General features: G+C 34.7%; 3 protein-coding genes and 1 pseudogene across 4 annotated transcripts; 2 read left to right on the top strand and 2 right to left on the bottom strand.

Moving 5' to 3' along the window:
* Positions 1 to 2,046: 2,046 nt before the first annotated feature.
* LOC148201259 (uncharacterized) lies at positions 2,047 to 3,108 on the bottom strand. Its single transcript, XM_088113150.1, has one exon. It carries the CDS (start codon positions 3,106 to 3,108, stop codon positions 2,047 to 2,049), a length of 1,062 nt encoding a protein of 353 aa, XP_087969276.1.
* Positions 3,109 to 4,466: 1,358 nt separating this feature from the next.
* Positions 4,467 to 7,518, top strand: LOC148201258 (pentatricopeptide repeat-containing protein At4g14850 pseudogene; annotated as a pseudogene).
* A 1,966-nt stretch (positions 7,519 to 9,484) lies between these two features.
* Positions 9,485 to 15,731, bottom strand: LOC124836792 (U2 small nuclear ribonucleoprotein A'-like). 2 transcript variants are annotated; one of them, XM_088114536.1, is made up of 9 exons: positions 15,652 to 15,731; positions 15,216 to 15,337; positions 15,093 to 15,133; positions 14,824 to 14,953; positions 14,531 to 14,736; positions 14,086 to 14,259; positions 13,764 to 13,814; positions 13,339 to 13,512; positions 9,485 to 9,638 (listed from the first exon to the last, which is right to left on the bottom strand). In XM_088114536.1, exons 2-9 carry the CDS (start codon positions 15,295 to 15,297, stop codon positions 9,633 to 9,635), a joined length of 864 nt encoding a protein of 287 aa, XP_087970662.1. In that variant the 5' UTR covers positions 15,298 to 15,337; positions 15,652 to 15,731; the 3' UTR covers positions 9,485 to 9,632. The 2 variants fall into 2 exon arrangements, with proteins under 2 accessions (XP_087970662.1, XP_087970661.1); XM_088114535.1 differs by lacking the exon at positions 15,652 to 15,731 and adding an exon at positions 15,498 to 15,645.
* Positions 15,732 to 17,831: 2,100 nt separating this feature from the next.
* Positions 17,832 to 18,459, top strand: LOC124836790 (uncharacterized). The gene has a single exon (XM_047311993.2). It carries the CDS (start codon positions 17,878 to 17,880, stop codon positions 18,337 to 18,339), a length of 462 nt encoding a protein of 153 aa, XP_047167949.2. The 5' UTR covers positions 17,832 to 17,877; the 3' UTR covers positions 18,340 to 18,459.
* The last annotated feature ends 350 nt before the right edge of the window (positions 18,460 to 18,809 follow it).

The raw sequence follows: 18,809 nt of genomic DNA, 5'->3' as shown, positions 1-18,809 counted from the left end.
AAACAAACAATTAACATATTACCTTTTGATGTTTCTTTCACGTAGACACTGTGTTCAACCTTGCATTTTTCAAATCCTTGATTTATTAGAGAAGAGTCAATCCTCTTATTCCAAGCTCTGGGTGCTTGGCGTAGACCATACAAGGCTTTCTGCAACCTATAGACCTTTCTCTCATCATTCTTAATCTTAAAACCTGGAGGTTGTTGTACGTAAACCTCTTCTTCCAACACTCCATGAAGAAAAGCAGACTTGACATCAAGCTGATAGATCTGCCATCTTCGAGCACAAGCAATTGCCACCACCATACGAATGGTTTCCAATCTCGCCACTGGTGCGAAGACCTCGTCAAAATCAATGCCCTTTTTCTGCAAAAATCCCCTGGCAACGAGACGTGCCTTATACTTTGACACCGAGCCATCTGGATTTAGTTTTCTCTTGAATATCCATTTGACACCAATGCTACATTTTCCAGGTGGAAGATCAACTAAGCGCCACGTGTTGTTCCTTTCAATGGAGTTAAGTTCTTCCACCATTGCATTCTTCCAAACAGATTGTTTAAGTGCATCATCAACACTCACAGGCTCTGCCTCTGCCATTAGAGCTATGTGGATTAGACTCCCTTCCTCATCAATAGCAGAATCTGAGTACGTCTCATAATCGGAGAGTCTTGAGGATCTCACAATCTGCCTTCTTGGTCGTTGATTACCAACTTCAACACTGATGTTCTCAGCAGGGTCATCCTCAGTTTCAGGTACAACCTTTGTTCCTTCTTCTTCTTCAAGATTTTCGAGAGTTTCTCGTATCACGATTCTTTTAGGATTCTTATGCATGCTGCTCCAGTCCCAGGTTTCCTTTTCTAACACAAGCACATCCCTACTGATGACCATTTTTTGCTTCTTTGGATTGTAAAGCTTGTACGCTCCAGTGGAATGATATCCCATGAACACCATAGGTTCACTCTTGTCTTCAAGTTTGGTACGTTTCTGATCTGCAACATGAACAAACGCAAGGGAACCAAAGATTTTTAAATGCTTTACAGAAGGTGTGTTACCTGTCCATACTTCGAGAGGCACCTTTCCTTTGATACGCTTTGTAGGACATCTGTTTAAGAGATATACAGCTGTAGCAACTGCCTCTGCCCAGAAATCACGTGGCACGTTCTTTTCTTTCATCAAACATCTTGCAGTATTCAGGATAGTGCGGTTTCTTCTTTCTACAAGAGCATTATGTTGTGGGGTATATGGAGCAGTAACTTCATGACTTATACCTTTCTTTTGGCAGAAATCTTCAAACGCATGAGAGGTAAACTCACCTCCACCATCAGTTCTAAGAACCTTCAACGTTTTTCCACTTTCTCTTTCCACACCAGCAATATACCTCTTGAACACATCAAGAGCTTCTCCTTTCAATTTGATCATATAAACCCAACACATTCTGCTGAATTCATCCACAAACACGATAAAATACCTATTTCCACCAAGGGATGGTGTATCTAAAGGACCGCAAGTGTCCGCATGTATGATATCAAGGCATCCTTTTGATCTCATCTCTATTTCAGATCGAAAAGCTTTTCTGGGTTGCTTGCCTGCCAAACAAGATTTACAATTATCATCTGGTATAGAAATATGTGGCATACCTGTTACCATATCCTTTTCTTCGAGCCTTTTCAAATCTCTGAAATTTAAATGTCCATATCGTAAGTGCCACTTCCAACTTTCCTCGTTCTTAACAGCTGATAGACATTGTATATTCTCGGTTCCATCGAAACATACTTGAAATGTTCTATTCTGAGAAATCTTGCTAATCAAGACTAATCTATTTTTGCTGTCGTATAGCTCAACCTTATTTTGATTTCCCATAAACACAGTAAAACCTTTCTCAACCAATTGTCCAATGCTAAGGAGGTTGCATTTCATATCAGGAACATACAACATATTTGAGATAACTACCTGAGAACCATTCCTTCTATTAATCACCACATCTCCTGCACCTTCAACCTTTAATGTGCTATCATCAGCGAATTTAATTTTGCTCTTCTTGGTCTGTTTAAGATTGACGAGCCACTCCTTGTTGCATGTCATGTGATTTGAACATCCAGAGTCGAGATACCAGGTCTTGTTTAAAGAATTTGTACCTTCTGTTGCTGTTAACACCATCAGTTAGCGTTGTCTCTGTGTCCGAGTCTTCTTCAGCAACATGCGCTTCTTTCTCCTTGCTCTTCTTCTCTTTGGATTTCTCTGGAAAACACTCAGACGCAAAGTGACCATACTTATGACAATTGAAGCATTCTATATTCCTTTTATCTTTCTTCTTTTTCCAGTTTTTCTTGTAACCTTTCTTGTCTTTTGAATCAGATGTACTAGTATCGGATTTCTCATCCGGTTCTTCATTATCAGCGTTATTTCCTTCTTTCTTCCACTTCCCTTTTCTTGGTTTTCCTTCCCATTTCTTGATCTTCCTTTTCTCTTCTCCTTTTACATATCTGACTTTCAGAGCTTGATCATCACGTTTAGATTTCCTTTCAAGCTTCCTCATTTCATAGGCTTCTAAAGAACTTTGAAGTTCCTCAATCTTGAGTTTAGAAACATCCCTTGATTCCTCAATGGCAACAACTATGTGGTCAAACATTTCCGGTAACGACCTCATGATTTTCTCGATGACCATCGTGTCTGTAATCTCTTCACCACAGGCTTTCATTTGATTTTTGATCGTTATGACTTGACTAAAAAACTCATTTATTCGTTCACCTTCCTCCAATTCCAGATGCTCGTACTGTCTTCTGAGTGCTTGAAGTCGCACCTTCTTCACTTTTTCTCCTCCCGAATAACATCGCATCAAAATACCCCATGCTTCTTTAGCTGTAGACGCGTTCTGAATCTTTTCAAAATGGACGTCATCAACACATTGATGAATGAGCATCAACGCTTTATCATCTTTCTGCTTGAACTCCTTTTCTTGTCCTTCTCTGCCGGAAGAATCATCCTCTGTCTTCTCAATGACTCCACTTACACCTTGCACACGAAACACCACCCTCATCTGGGTGCTCCAGCGGTTCCAATTTTTATCTGTTAAAATTGGAAGTTGTGAAGATGAAAGATCAGCAGCCATTCTCACGAGCCAAGAACAATAATCTTGAACAACAAGAAAGACACCACCAGACACAACAACGAGCAGGAGAGAACCCACGAAAAAACCCACACGCCCAAGGTAAGAGAACCTTGGCTCTGGATACCACTAATGGAACAAACGGAAAAGAAACTCGAGAGATTTACTGAGAAAAAAACTAAAATCAAAATGCTAGCATTATACAGGGACGTCTGCATGTAATATAAAGGCATGCAGAAGGTACTGAAACAGAGCAACTAACTAAACTAACTAAAACATAAAAGAGAATTTGAATTATAACAGCTAACAAGAATGTCTAAGTGACTAAGAAAAAAACATTAAAAAAATTTAAGTAGATAGAAAAAAAATTGAAGAATTAAAAAAAAAAGATAAAAAGATAAATTGAAAAGAAAACGAAAAAAATTGAGAAAGGAAAAATTACTCTTAAATTATTTTAATAACACAATTAAAAAAAATCATTAAGGCATTGTTCATTTGAATGAATTTGGGGAGAGTGATTGAGGGGATTTGAGAAGATTTGAAAGTAAATTTTTTTGTTGTTTGTTTAAGTGGATTTAGAGGTAAGTGAAAGTGAATTTTGAAGTAAAGTTTGTAAGAATTAGTGTAGTATTTGATTGACGTGGCAAATTAAAAAAATTTACTTTCAAATCCATTCTCATTTACCTCCAACTTCACTCAAATAAACAATAACAAAATTTACCTTCAAATTCTCTCAAATCCCCTCAATCACCCTTTCCCAAATTCATTCAAAAGGAATTACAAAACTTTAATATTACCTTCATATTTCAAAATATGAATATAACATTCATTAAGAACAAACGTATTTTATAGACAAATGTTTACCCATAATCTCATATTCGTTGATAAATACAAATTATCAATGGAATTATTGATGGATACATGTGTTGCATTTATTGATAGACATTTTTGTTGATAATTTATATTTATCGACGAATTTACTGACAAATTTGTCTATTGATAAAGTATTGTTGATTTAATTTTTCAATAAACATATATTCTATGTTATGTGATTAAAACATGTCAAAATTTGAGATTTCATTCACATCCCAATTTTGAGATGCCACGAGTGAAAATTTAAAATTTTTAAAATTATAATTAAATTCAAATAAGATTTACAATTTAAGAAAAATAAACCAAAGTTTTAATTTAATTATAAAATAAAACTACATGTAAATACAAATAAATCTAAATAACTAATAATATTAGAATAAATAATTATGTTTATTGCATGAATTACTTAAGTGAAAATAGATTCCCGAAGTTTTTCGTTTTTCATCAAAAAGAAATAACAAACCCAAGTGTTTTGAGACAAACACAATCAGAAAACAGAAGCAGCAATGGAGTTGAGTTGCAAAAACATCATAATCATTTTCCTCGTACTTATGATAGCAGCAGTATCAATCGCATAATCAGTGTGAGAATCAGAAGCAGAATAAAACAGCATCATATAACGATTCCTGCAAAATCTCAAAATTTCTCTTCATACTTTGAGAGAAGACGCCTCTTTCCTTGGCTGTAACTAATGCAATTGCAATAACAATATCATGTTGTCAATGAATAAAACATCTCCAAGGTTTTGGGGCATCAATTTCCTTCCTCACAGTACTCTTCAACGTCTCTATATGTCATTCAAAACCTCCAATGTGCAAACCGCGTCTCCTTGCGCCATATTAAAAGATTCACAAAGCCTCACCAAACTCCCTGTATCCTATTCAAACCTCTTATCACAATGTGTTGCTGCAAAGTCGCTAACTTCAGGTATGGAACTCCATGCCCACTTGATCAAGTTTGGACTTTCCCGCCATCCAGGTCTCAGGAATTACCTGGTAACTCTCTATTCCAAGTGTTGTCGTTTTAGGTATGCCCGCAAGCTGGTTGATGAAAGTTTTGAGCCAGATGTGGTTTCTTGGTCTTCATTGCTATCTGGGTATGTGCAAAATGGGTTTGTGGAGGAGGCACTGTTGCTGTTTAATGAGATGTTCTTGTTGGGTGTTAAGTGCAATGAGTATACCTTCCCAAGCGTGCTTAAGGCATGCTCGATGAAGAGAGATTTGAACATGGGGAGGAAGGTTCATGGGATGGCTGTGGTCACGGGGTTCGAGTCTGATGGGTTTGTTGGTAACACTTTGGTTGTTATGTATGCTAAGTGTGGGTTGCTAGATGATTCTAAGAGGTTATTTGGAGGAATTGTGGAGCAAAATGTTGTTTCATGGAATGCCTTGTTCTCTTGTTATGTGCAAAGTGAGCTGAGAGGTGAGGCTGTAGATTTATTTAAGGAAATGATGAGGAGTGTAATAAGGCCTAATGAGTTCAGCATTTCCATCATATTGAATGTCTGTGCGGGGTTGCAGGATGGTGGTCTAGGAAGGACGCTTCATGGACTTATGCTGAAGATGGGGCTTGATTTGGATCAGTTTTCCGCAAATGCGTTAGTTGACACGTATTCTAAGGCGCGGGAGATTGAAGGTGCGGTTGCTGTTTTTCAGGAAATTGCACACCCTGATGTTGTTTCTTGGAATGCAGTTATCGCTGGTTGTGTTCTTCACGATCGTAATGATTTGGCTTTAATGATGTTGGATGAGATGAATAGCTCAGGAACTTCTCCCAATGTGTTTACACTTTCGAGCGCTTTAAAGGCTTGTGCTGTAACGAGGTTCAGGGAACTGGGTAAACAGTTACATTCTTGTTTGATAAAGAGGGTTGCTGATTCAGATTTGTATGCTTCTGTTGGACTCATAGATATGTATTCCAAGTGTGAAATGATGGATGATGCGAGAAGAGCTTACGATTCGATGCCAAAGAAGGACGTTATTGCATGGAATGCTTTGATCTCTGGTTACTCACAGTGTGGGGATGACTTAGAAGCTGTCTCACTTTTTTCTAAAATGTACAATGAAGATATAGATTTCAATCAAACTACTATTTCAACAGTTCTCAAATCTGTGGCCAGCTTGCTGGCAATTAAGGTGTGTAAGCAGATTCATTCAATTTCCATCAAATCTGGAATTTATTCAGATTTCTATGTTATAAACAGCCTTCTTGACACATATGGAAAATGTAACCATATAGATGAAGCTTCAAAAATATTTGAAGAGCGTACTTGGGAAGATTTGGTGGCTTACACATCCATGATAACAGCATATTCTCAATATGGCGATGGGGAGGAGGCTTTAAAGCTATATTTACAAATGCAAGATGCAGATATCAAGCCAGATGCATTTATCTGCAGTTCTCTCTTAAATGCATGTGCAAAGTTGTCTGCATATGAGCAAGGGAAACAATTACATGTCCATGCCATCAAGTTTGGATTTATGTGTGATATTTTTGCCAGCAACTCTCTGGTTAATATGTATGCTAAGTGTGGAAGCATAGAGGATGCTGATCGTGCCTTTTTTGAGATACCAAACAGAGGAATAGTCTCATGGTCTGCAATGATTGGAGGATATGCTCAGCATGGCCATGGCAAAGAGGCTCTTCACTTGTTCAATCAAATGCTTAGAGTTGGTGTGCCTCCCAACCATATTACTCTAGTTAGTGTTCTTTGTGCATGCAATCATGCTGGTTTGGTAAACGAGGGCAGGCAATATTTCGAAAAAATGGAGGAAATGTTTGGTATTAAACCCACACAAGAGCATTATGCTTGTATGATTGATCTCCTTGGACGATCTGGGAAATTAAATGAAGCAGTGGAGCTTGTAAATTCCATTCCTTTTGAGGCCAATGGCTCAGTTTGGGGGGCACTTCTAGGAGCTGCGAGAATCCATAAAAATATAGAACTCGGTCAGAAAGCTGCAGAGATGCTTTATGATCTAGAGCCAGATAAATCTGGTACCCACGTTCTCCTTGCAAACATCTATGCCTCTGCAGGGATGTGGGAAAATGTTGCTAAGGTTAGAAAGGTAATGAAAGACAGCAAGGTGAAGAAGGAACCCGGAATGAGTTGGATTGAGATCAAAGACAAGGTATACACTTTCATCGTTGGAGATAGGAGTCATTCTAGAAGTGATGAAATATATGCTAAATTGGATCAGTTGGGTGACCTTCTAAGTAAGGCTGGATATAGTCCCGTTGTAGAGATTGATATACATAATGTGAACAGAAGTGAAAAGGAGAAACTCTTATATCACCACAGTGAGAAACTTGCTGTGGCCTTTGGATTAATTGCTATGCCACCCGGTGCCCCTATAAGGGTGAAAAAGAATATAAGAATTTGTGTTGACTGCCACACCTTTCTCAAATTTGTATGTAAAATTGTCTCAAGGGAAATTATAGTTAGAGATATTAATAGATTCCACCATTTTAAAGACGGCTCATGTTCATGTGGTGATTACTGGTAATATCATCATCATCCATTCTTTCAGTTTCACAAGATACGTAGATTCTTTATCTTTACTACTTCAACTGTTTCATGACTATAGTCACTATTGAAACACACACTGATGGCATAATTACTCAGAAGTCAAATATCCAATTTACTGGAGGTTCATTATTATTTCCCTATATTTTCACTGGATTAATGTTGGAGATTGTAAGGAAAAGGGAAGAGAGATGAAAGACATTGGTTAATACGGGTGAACTTAGATGTTGCCCTAAAATTGTGATTTATTGCCTTAAATGAAGGCTACCAAGACAGGATTCGGTTTCTGCTGAACTGGTTCTTTATCACATTCAAATTACTCCACATTCGATGTTTAATGCACCATTTTATCCCATTCTCCAGCTGGAGATGTTTGGGTGCCTCTAGTGATTGATTTCATAACTCAATATTTTCTTTTAGATAATAGGTTCCTTTTCATCTTGATAAATTAAAAATCGGATAATGATTTCAATGGTGGTTATTATAATTATCGGGCTAATATACCTCTGCCCTGCTACTGTTAAAAAAGAAAATGTAGAAAGATGATAGAGGATATTGATTCAGTGTTTTGTTTTCACTTTCATGAAAATTTGCAGCTACTAGAACGAACACCTGCATTAAAAGATATAATATAATGACATTGGTCAGCTACATGGATTATGAAAATATGACACATTCACTATAAGTTCTGTTGTATAAGTTGGCTCAATTTTATATTGGTCATTAGTTTGAAGGTATCTCATCTCCAACTTTTTTTGGGTGTATAAGGGTGTGGATGTGTCCATACTGTATAATCACTTGATTGTTTATTTCTTTCCAAACTGTGCCGTGTATGTGGAAATAGAGCAAACGACAAAAATAGATGAAACGTTGATATTCTTCCAATAAATACAAAAGTTATTTGTTATTAAGATGTTAATGGGGCAATATTTCCTTCTAGTAGAATATCTATTTTCAAATATTATGTCTTTAATGGGAACTTTATCTCTTCGAAGAGCAAAAAACAAAGCGTCATGACAAGACTTAGTGTAAAAGCATGATACAGCATTATAGTCTTGATCACTTATAAACTTGTTTAGTTTAGAAAATTGCTTAAAGAATTACAACTTAAAAATATCATTCAAAAAATACTTATATATGATAATTAGATTACTCTTCATATAAATTCTAATCTTATTTCTTAAGAAGACCATAATATTGAGATTAATTATTGTTTTATTCAAAAAAATATTATATTTAAAAATATTAAAATTGAGTTCATTAACTCAAATTATCAATTAATATATAATTTCACCACATCCTTATTAGATTTTGTAACAAAAATATATAACTTGTACACGTTTTCTTCAGAGAAAATATTAAAAATATTATCTTTTAAATTTTTATCTTCTATTTTTTTATTATTGTTTTTGTCTATCATTGTATTTCATACTTAATCCATATTATCTTTATTATAAATACAATAATATTCTATTTATATTTTCTACAAGAAAAATTAATCTTATACTTGGTCTATATTATTCAATCCTTTCTTAAAAAAAATTATAATCAAAATATAATCATCCAAGCTACATGCAAGCTGTCAAAGCTACACAAACTTGCACTCCTAAAAGTTTAGTAACCTTCCCCAAATCTGCACTCATTAGCATCGCTGAAAACAAATTATCTATGAAATTAATTCTAAAGGTAAACCAATAAACTCTGCCCAACTGGTCCTAATATTAGTGCTGAAAAAAAATTTCCAGTTAGTTCCTCTAAAGACCACTGAAATTGGCTAAAGTTGCCACCATTTTGTGTTGCTTACCCAAAAACATAATACTATGTTTCCTTTTAAAGTATTAAAATAAGCTCCTCATATTTTTACATGTTCTGGTTTTTAAAGCAACAAAATAAAACATTCCAAACTTGTATTGATTAAACAATTTACGCGTGACACTCATACACCATTTTAACTCAAGGAAAAAAAATTAAATCAGCGTCTGAAAGAATTTTCCATGAATGATCTTGTATAAAGTAAAATTACTAACACTACAACTGCACTGTTTAAACAAATTTAATCCATTCCAAACCAATAAAACTATGATCAAACATGACATTAAAGTGCTGAGGCATCTTCAAAATCTTCACTCTAATCCTGCACAAAAATAAAATGAAAACTTAAGCACGCTTAGAGCATTGATACAGCATGAAACAGATACATTGAAAAGAGACAAGATACACTATTTTCGGGACATAATACGTACGGTATTTATGCCATACAGTATTACTTTACGTTCGATCCTGTCCATATTGTTCAAATATTTATATTTTAATGGATACATGGTGTTATGCAAGTTTTACCATGCTTCATTATGTTTGACATAAAATAGTGCTAGCTGCAATTTGCAAGCATCAAATGCATTAAATCCGCTCTCATGAACAATTTTTATCATTAAATGCCACTCACTTAGCTGATTATTATATATCCCTTTCTCTGTATACATCATACAGATGTTTAGTCCTCATAAACTCATGAAGCAAGTTTGTAAACTAACTACTTTTGGTTCTCGTCTTGTGTTTAGTCAATTAGAATGTAAAAAATTCATGTTCTTCGTCAAGGATTCGCATTGAAACATGAAAAATCATGTCAAAATATCTGTTCAAAAGTTTCGTTTCACGTTAAGAAACAGGACATTGAATTGAGTTGAATTCAACTAAAACCACTACTAGTTTTTAAGTCAACTGGAGTTTTAAGTAAATTTTGTTTCTAATAGGCTCTCCATCGGTGGCGAGTTCACATACAATAGCATCCCTGTTCCTGTTAGACAACAACACACGCTTGCTGAATTCTAGCTACAACCTCTTCAGATGCTAAATCTGACAGTGACTCTAAGTCATTGTTCTTAGTCCAAGGACATATAGCTTTATAAGATTCCATTTGTGGAAGAACAGTGACATAACTACGAAAAACTAAAAAGAGAAAGAAATGAAATGAGGCTACAATGGCATACCTAGAAAGCTCCAGTTCCTTGAGCAAAAGATGGAGAAAATTACAAAAGAGGGGATCAACATTTCACTGGTGAAACATTGCAGCCACCTCCATAATTACAAAATCCTCGTAACACACAACAGTTCAGATTAAAACAAACATGTGATTGTGTCACGTATTATTCAATGTCTGAATAAGAGATCCTTTTCACCCTCTTGGTCTCAAGGCTTGGGCATATGTACCGTCCTTTCTGAGATCAGTTTGAAATTGATTACTATCAACCTTTCCGACTGTAGGCTTGAGGGTTTTGTGCCATCTAGCCTGAGATCAGTTTCAAATTGATCCCTTATGAACTTTTGGGCTCTAGGCTCGAGGTTTGTTTACCATTCAGCCTAGGATCAGTCATGGCCCTACTGGTATGCAGCCCATATCAATTTTGGATCGATTACAAGGAAATTTATTAAGATTTATGCAGTGTTGCCGCTATTTAAGACAGACACAGGCTAACATGGAAATCAGGGCATCACAAGTTGTTTACTTTCTCAATTATATCATGGGAAGGGCATTGTCTATATATAATGGAAATAACCTATGTGAGGCAGACAATTTTAAATGCTCTAAGGAAAAGTCACTCTAATCCTAGGAAGAATTTTCTATCCACAACAATATCCAACATCCATAGAAGCAACGCAACAGCCAACATCTCTCAAACAAACCAACAATGACATTATTTCATATGTTGCTTATGCCAACCCAAGCTGCAGTCAAACAGTAGAAAACATCCTTAAAAGTTGATTCACCAAACGGAAACAAGCAAAAGTTTATAAGCTTTACATTACGGTCTTTGTTCTAAGGGGCATGAACCCATGTTTCAACTATGTTTGGGATTAAAATTTCACTAGCCATGAGACTCCTTCAATGGAAAGCTTAATCACAAACGTTTGTACTCTAAAAGAAAGTCAAAATACTGTTGAATCTATTCAGGCCTTAGCAATAGGATCTTCTTGTCTTCATACCCAACAACAAAATGGGTAGATGAATTGAAAAATAGACAATTAATTGAGATTGCTCAAACCTTATTGGTTGATGCAAAGGTTCATGTTCATAACTGGCAATGTAGTCATCGGTTCCAGCTTTCAAAGAAATAGACAACCTTCACCACTTATAAACAAAATCCAACATGCATCAATTTTCCAAATGAATCCTTGTACCGTGCTTCTCGTGATTTTGGTTGTACCTGTTTTTCCATTGTGTCCCCAAGTTTTCGAAAGCTCTTTGCAAAGCTGGGCTCATTTTAAAAAAGTGTACCAATGTTATTCTCCAAAAATACTAGACAATATGTGCTAATTTTACCTTTTTTGAAGAAACTCCTTTTCTTTCTCAATGCAAGATTCCACTTCCATCTTACAGGAGACTTCCAACCAGGAAAAGAATCGAAACCACTATCTAACTAACAATCCACCTCTAATCACATACCAAGCAAGACAGAATTGATCCACAATTCATGACCTACCACCTAATTCATGTCCTTTGTGTGTCACTCGCACAATGAATCCTCAAGTGGAAGCGTTTGTTGGTCTAAGACTCTTACAATAGGTATTTGATGTACTTGAAATCCCATCCCGTTTATAATTCAGTTAACATCATTTGTCTATATTACTCCTTTGTGTCCTCAATGTTCTCTATTTCTATTAAAAAAAATACCTTTGAAGCACTTTATCATCTTGAATGGCGACAAACTATGATAGTTGAAATGCAAGTTGTTTAAGTGAGTAATACATGAGGTTTGGATTCACTTCCTCTTTGGAAGAGGTAATTTCTTGTTCTGGGTCTATCCTATTACAAGTTTTTCTAATAGTGAGGTGGACTGTCGATCATCTTAAAGATCAGTTGCCAAAAATGCAGTCAGATATATGGTCTTGATTACAACGATGCTCTTTACGTTGTAGCCAACATCACACAATCTGCTTCTTTCTTGCTATGGTGCAGTTCACAATTGGCCATTACATCAATTGGATATGATGATTAGATTTTCATGGAACAAGCTCTTGGGTTTTGATGTGGATATCAAAATCAGGTTTGTAGATTGGGAGGATCAGGTCTAGTTTGTAAACTTGCTCAGCCTCCTGATAGACCAGAATAGTTAACAAAATATTTGTTTGGGAAATCACTCACGTTGTTAAAACTTTTCGGCAGAAAGGAAGACAAATATATATCATTCACTTTTCTAGGTACTCCAGACTGGTTCCCAGTTGGACTGGTTGAACAATCCAGTCCAGACCCATTTTAATAACTATGGTTCAAATGATCAAATTGCATACATCCTAACAAAGTTTTTTAGGGACTCCAGATCCAGTTCACGTGTTCCAAGCTTGGTGATTTATATGTCCAGCTTCAGGGTGATACTAGAAAAGTTGTTTTCTTTTCTGTTGTATACTGATTACACTTACCTTTTCCAATGTAGTCAATAAATAGCTATGTGTGTAGATATATACACATAGATACATACCTACGTACATACATATATATATATATATATATGTATGTATGTATATATATATATATATATATATATATATATATGTACGTACGTAGGTATGTATGTATATGATTCAGCTAAGGCACACTTGAGCTTTATCCATATTTCCAAAATTCTCAACTACAAGAAAAACCAATAGCAAAAGCTAATCTTCATATAAAACAGTAGCAAAATTTGTGTATAACCTCAAATAAGGACATGTACAGTGCAAACATGTCACGTAAAGTTAAAACAACAACCAAACTAGAAAATTCAGGCAAACAATATAGCAAGAAGAGGGGACTCAATCAGGGAATGGATCATGGAGGAATAATGATGAACATGTACCTGTTCCATTGAAGTAGAATCAGTATTTGTATGCTCTTGTGTACCATTGGATTCACCATCAGCTTGACCTCTGTCATCATGAATCATATCTTCAGGTTTTTCAGTAACATTATCCAACAGTATATTATCATTCAAGCCTTTTATATCTGCAGGAAGCTGGCCAGACTTCAATGCCTGCAATCATGAACAAGGATTAGATGTATAGCATCATTATAGTCCTTTTCATAATAGATTAAATAATTCAACAAGGAAAAATCAGTTTACAACAGTTAAAACCATTCTTTAGTTCACACCATTATTGAAATTAATAAGTATTACATTGATATACATTAAAATTAACATCAATATAATTTAAGCAAGAGTATGACACAAATAAAAAATTAAAATCCAATAACCGACTATCTAATTTAGAAAAAAGTAAGCACCTTTTCAAGTCTAGCAACCTCCTCAAGAGTCTGAGAATTCACAATGGCAGCCTGCATAAACCAAAAACACGTCAAACCACAGGTAACCAAGGAAATATCTGTTTAGGACTTTTGGAATAGCTTCCAATGGTTTGCTGAGAAGATATGGGTAAGAAACAAGGAAATCTTCTCATCTACAATTTATCAAAGTGCATCAACAGATGAAAGAGAGAACACATTATATATCTGAACTAAGCATGAAAGCATGTTGGATATGGGCCATGTTCAACCCTACTGTGATAAGCCACAAATAAAATGACATGTTCAGGTATCATCGTTGCACCTTGATAGCAGTAATTTGCTCAGGTGTGGGAGCAACCACTTTTGGTGTTTGTTGTTCCTCAGCTGCTTCTGAAACCTTTGGAGTTTCAGCAGGTGAAACTGGTTTGGGTGGCAACCTTTGAATTTCATCCATAACATCTTCCAAAGCAAACAAGCTTTTGGCTTCCAACCGTTCCTATTAATTTAAAGTAACCATAAAAAGAATGAAATATAATAGAAGAGCATGTGTAATTCGAAATAAGAAATAGACCTAATAATATAACTATCATCGGTAGATCCAAAACCTTGCAGACATTACCAGAACATCCTATCTTTCATAAATACACTCAAAATGCTGATTTATAACTCTAGCACAGACACAGACACCTACAGAACATCCTATCTTTGGTATTTCAAACAGCAAGCCCGATAAAAAATTAGTATGGGTAGTGGAAAAAATACATTACCTTACTTTTCACTTTCTTGAAATCTAAAACCCGGAGGGATTTCAGTTTGTTAATAACATAAAGCCTATAATTTGGCTTCTTCGTGATATTGTTGTCCAGCAGACTAAGGTACTGCAGCTTTGGAATGGATGCTAAAGGGTCAATTTCTACCAAGTTTACAATTCTGTTGTTAGTGAGAACTAGTGTGTGCAATTTTGGCAAGAACTCTGCAATGAAAATGACAGAAGAGACAAGGTCACTAAAATGAGGAAAATAGAAGAAAGAATGTGCAGTTCAAAGTTCAAAAACCGTACCTCCAATGCTGGGATTAATTCTAGTAATCCTGTTGTTATTAATGATCAGTGTACCCAACCGGTTAAGATAAGGTACGTTCTCCAGTTTGACAATCTCGTTATCAGATAAATCTATGGTGTCAAATTGGTCCTGAAGGAAATTAAATACAAAGGAACTCAAAATTGTGAAAACTGAATCAGCTAATACATCCTTTCAAATGAAAAAGACCTCAACAATACAAGGAGAAAGTGGGAAACTAAAAGGAAGACAAGAAGACTAAATTGCACACCTCAGTAGCACCCAGGTTTTCAATTACAGCTATCTTGTTGCCTGTAAAAAACATGACAAAGTTATCATCAAAGAGGGATAGTAAAAAGGGAGAGATGGAAAGGTGTGAGGAAGATAGGAGTACCTCGAAGATCTAACTCACGCTCTTTAACTGGATTGAAAAAATGAGGGCTTTTCCATATCAAATCAGCAGTGAGCCTCACCATCTCTTCTACTTAGAGTGCAAAAGAAATAAGACAGTAATGGCTGCATGAACGAAAGTTGTGGAGGTGAGTGAGCATGATTATCAGATTACAAAGCGTGCTTTTACAAACCAAAAATAATTCAATAACACAGAATAATCAGCCATTCATGAAACCACAGCGAGCAAGCCCCGATAGATGTCACCACCCGAAATAACACTTACTGGGCTGCTCCGAAGTACAAGAGGGTTCAAACCCCTTTTAGGTCATCACGAAAAATCAAACAAAACACGAATCTAAAAATCAAATGCGAAATGAAAGAAGAACAAGGAAATTTAACAGCGAAAAACTTCAGAGGAGATGGAAGAAGACAAAAACCTAGAAAAGCAGTAGAAGCAAGCCGGTTATAGTTTTCTGCCCCTTTTAATCTTGAGTTTTTAAAAGGAGTGAAGATAAGCCTTCCCTCCTATTTAATTAACTCCAATAATTAAAAATATTTAAGGTTAAAAAGGAACACAAAACCTCATCTTAAAAATTTTAAAATTGTACAATGTGTTATGATTAAGTATCCCAAGTGAATATCACTATAGGATTCATTTATGATAATATCATTATATTAAGATGATATGTATTTAATTTATTTCTATTTTGTCAATACAGTCACTTATAATAATATATGATTAATTATACTAATTTAAAATTAGCAAGTATTTGAACTTATAAGTCTATAGAGTCACTTATAATAATTTATGATTAATTATACTAATTTAGAACTAATAAGTATTTGAACTTATAAATCCAAACTCATCAAAGTAAGACTCCATGAACAATAATATAAATAATATATTCTATGATATAGGTTAATTACGTTCATTAATAATAATATTTATGTTTGTTGATGCACTAGACTAACTTGGACATCAAAATGTCTTCTAGAAGCACAATCTTTATCCAGCTCAAGGAGGACGAATACCTTGAGAATTGAAGATTTGAAGTGTCATTGGAGTTTGTACAAGGTGCACATTTGGCTTTGTAAGAACGATTGGCACCCACCATGGGATAGACTTGTACTCTCTAAAGAAAGTATTTATGGTGTTTACAAGAAGCAAAATGGCTAAGCAGAACTCTCTTTGGTGAACATAATTGTTATCCTAGATGCCTATGCAAAGATGCAATGAGAGTTTGTTGAGTTTAAGAAAAGAAGTGCTAAAGAGATGGATGTCGTAAGAAAGAAAATTTTCAAGCTAAAAAGGAGTGTTGATGCTGAATGAGAGACCCAAAAGGGAAAAAAATGGAAAACCTTGGTAACACGAAATTTGTGTAGAAAACCTCACCTTGCTTATTAATGGAATTGAAGAAGAAAGTGAGTACAACCTTACTCTCAAGACACACAACTCTTCAAGAATAACGGACTTCAAAAATAACGGGAGTCGTTGACACCCTTTCTTAGATGACAACACTTATATCCCTTCCTAAAAAGTGGAAGAATCTTACCTTAAATCGATATAATAGTAGTTAAGGAGAAAAAAACGATCAAGTTCAACGAACCACCTGCTAGTTCCAATTTGACTCACCCAACCTGTCAACCTACCAACTTGACAAACCACTTGACAGACCACTAGTATGACAAACCAGCCCAATAGTCCATCATCATTAAAAACCTAAATAAAATGCACTCATAATCCATGACATAAACATTTCACTTCGTTCAAAAAAATTGAAACACATGCAATATTTCACTTAAGCCTAGCAACCCGCCTAAAAGTCCAAAATCTTGACATAAACTATTTTCATATAAAAAATAAAAATATTTAGCTCGTTTACATTTAATATTACATTTTCGATGAGGGAAAAATAAAACCCGCGAGTCAATGACTATACTCATTTATAATATCATGTGTAGTGTGATTTGTTATTTTTTAATTTCAGCCCATTGTTTTTTTTTTTATATATAATTTGTTTATTTGTTCAATTTAACTAATATAAAGTTCATTCAAATTCTCCAATTTATTTTAAAAAAAACACTACAGTTTAATATTTGTAAGATTTGATAAGAACCTCTAATTTTTTAAAACGCGGTTAGTTCCATGGGATTATACTTAGTATACATTGGTTAAAACCACCATTATATTTATGGATTTTGGTTGATGAAAAGTGATCACACATGGTTGAGTTTTAAAATTAAAAAAAAAATCAAAACTTTTTATTATTACGAATGTCAAATAAATAATGAGATTAAAAGATTATCAATCCTTTAAATTTAGGTTGTGATTAAAGAAATAATTATGTTACTAAAAGAAGAAAGATTATATTTAAAAAGGAAATGCAAAATATTTGAACAAACAGAATTTTTCTAAAAAAAATAGAATAGATAAAGTAGAGAGAAAATTATAAAATTATCTATAATGTATCTATATGTTATTCCATGAAAATGAAAAATGTTTGCATGTTTTGAAATATTATTGATATTTCAACTTTTTTAACTTTTGATTTCAAAAATTGTATTTGATATTATATTAATTTTTTAACATACGAAATAAAATAAAAAAATCAGAGATATATTAGGGTGTAACAAGGGATTTGAATGAATGGCAACGCAAAAAGATGAAAGGAAGCAACAAGAGTAATAAGAAGGAGAAGAAGACGAAGATAGAAGATGAAGTTGAAGAAATGTTGCAGGCAGCGCAAGATCAGATTCTGTTGAATCTCTCCCAAGCCCACATCGCCGGTGCCTCTTCTTCCACTCTAAATCCGAATCCGGGTACGACTGCGGGTCTAGATCTGGATCTTGATCTGGAGCGTCGATTTCAAGCCCTGAAAATGAAAACCAAACCTAACCCCAAACAACAAGAGCAACAAAACCAAGATCTCTCCGTCAGATTTGATGCTCTCAAAGCCAAATCATCCAATTCCAATTTTAACTTCAATTCCGATTCCAATTACTGCAAATATGAAGAAGAGAGCGAAGACGACGAAGAGACTCAAGTTCAGAAACTAATCGAGTGGGCTAAGGATGCTGCGAGGCTCGATCCTTCTCCGCCCTCCGATGACGACGAACTTCACTGAGTTATAGAGAATTCATGTCATTTCTATTCTATTGTTACGCCTTCATACTTTAAATCTTAGTTCCTTATTTAATGGGAGAAATATAGTTTGCGATTCAGAAATTTTCACTGTCATTAACCATATCTCATATCTTGTACAGTGTACCACACATGAGAATTTTTTTATTTATAGCGAAAACGCATTTACTTTTTTATTACATTAATTTTAATATTTTTACGAGCAAACAATTAAAAAAATAAAATTGTATATTTAGTTTTTTAAAAATAAATAAGTTATTTGATTATTCCTTTTATTAAACAAATAAACTACGCATATTATTTTTTACTTGTTAGAAGATAAAATCGTCCAATTTAAAGATGATAAGAGATCTATAATTAAGAAAATGGAAAACTTACACTAAGTAGGTGGTACAAAAGTCTTATTAAAATCATCTTCGTTATAAAACTATAGAGGAAGTATAAGATCTGAAT

Source organism: Vigna umbellata, chromosome 4 (genome assembly GCF_029865625.1).
Source record: "Vigna umbellata cultivar VRB3 chromosome 4, Vumbellata_1.0, whole genome shotgun sequence".
Taxonomy (NCBI): Eukaryota; Viridiplantae; Streptophyta; class Magnoliopsida; order Fabales; family Fabaceae; genus Vigna; species Vigna umbellata.
This window is presented reverse-complemented; position numbering and strand designations above follow the sequence as displayed.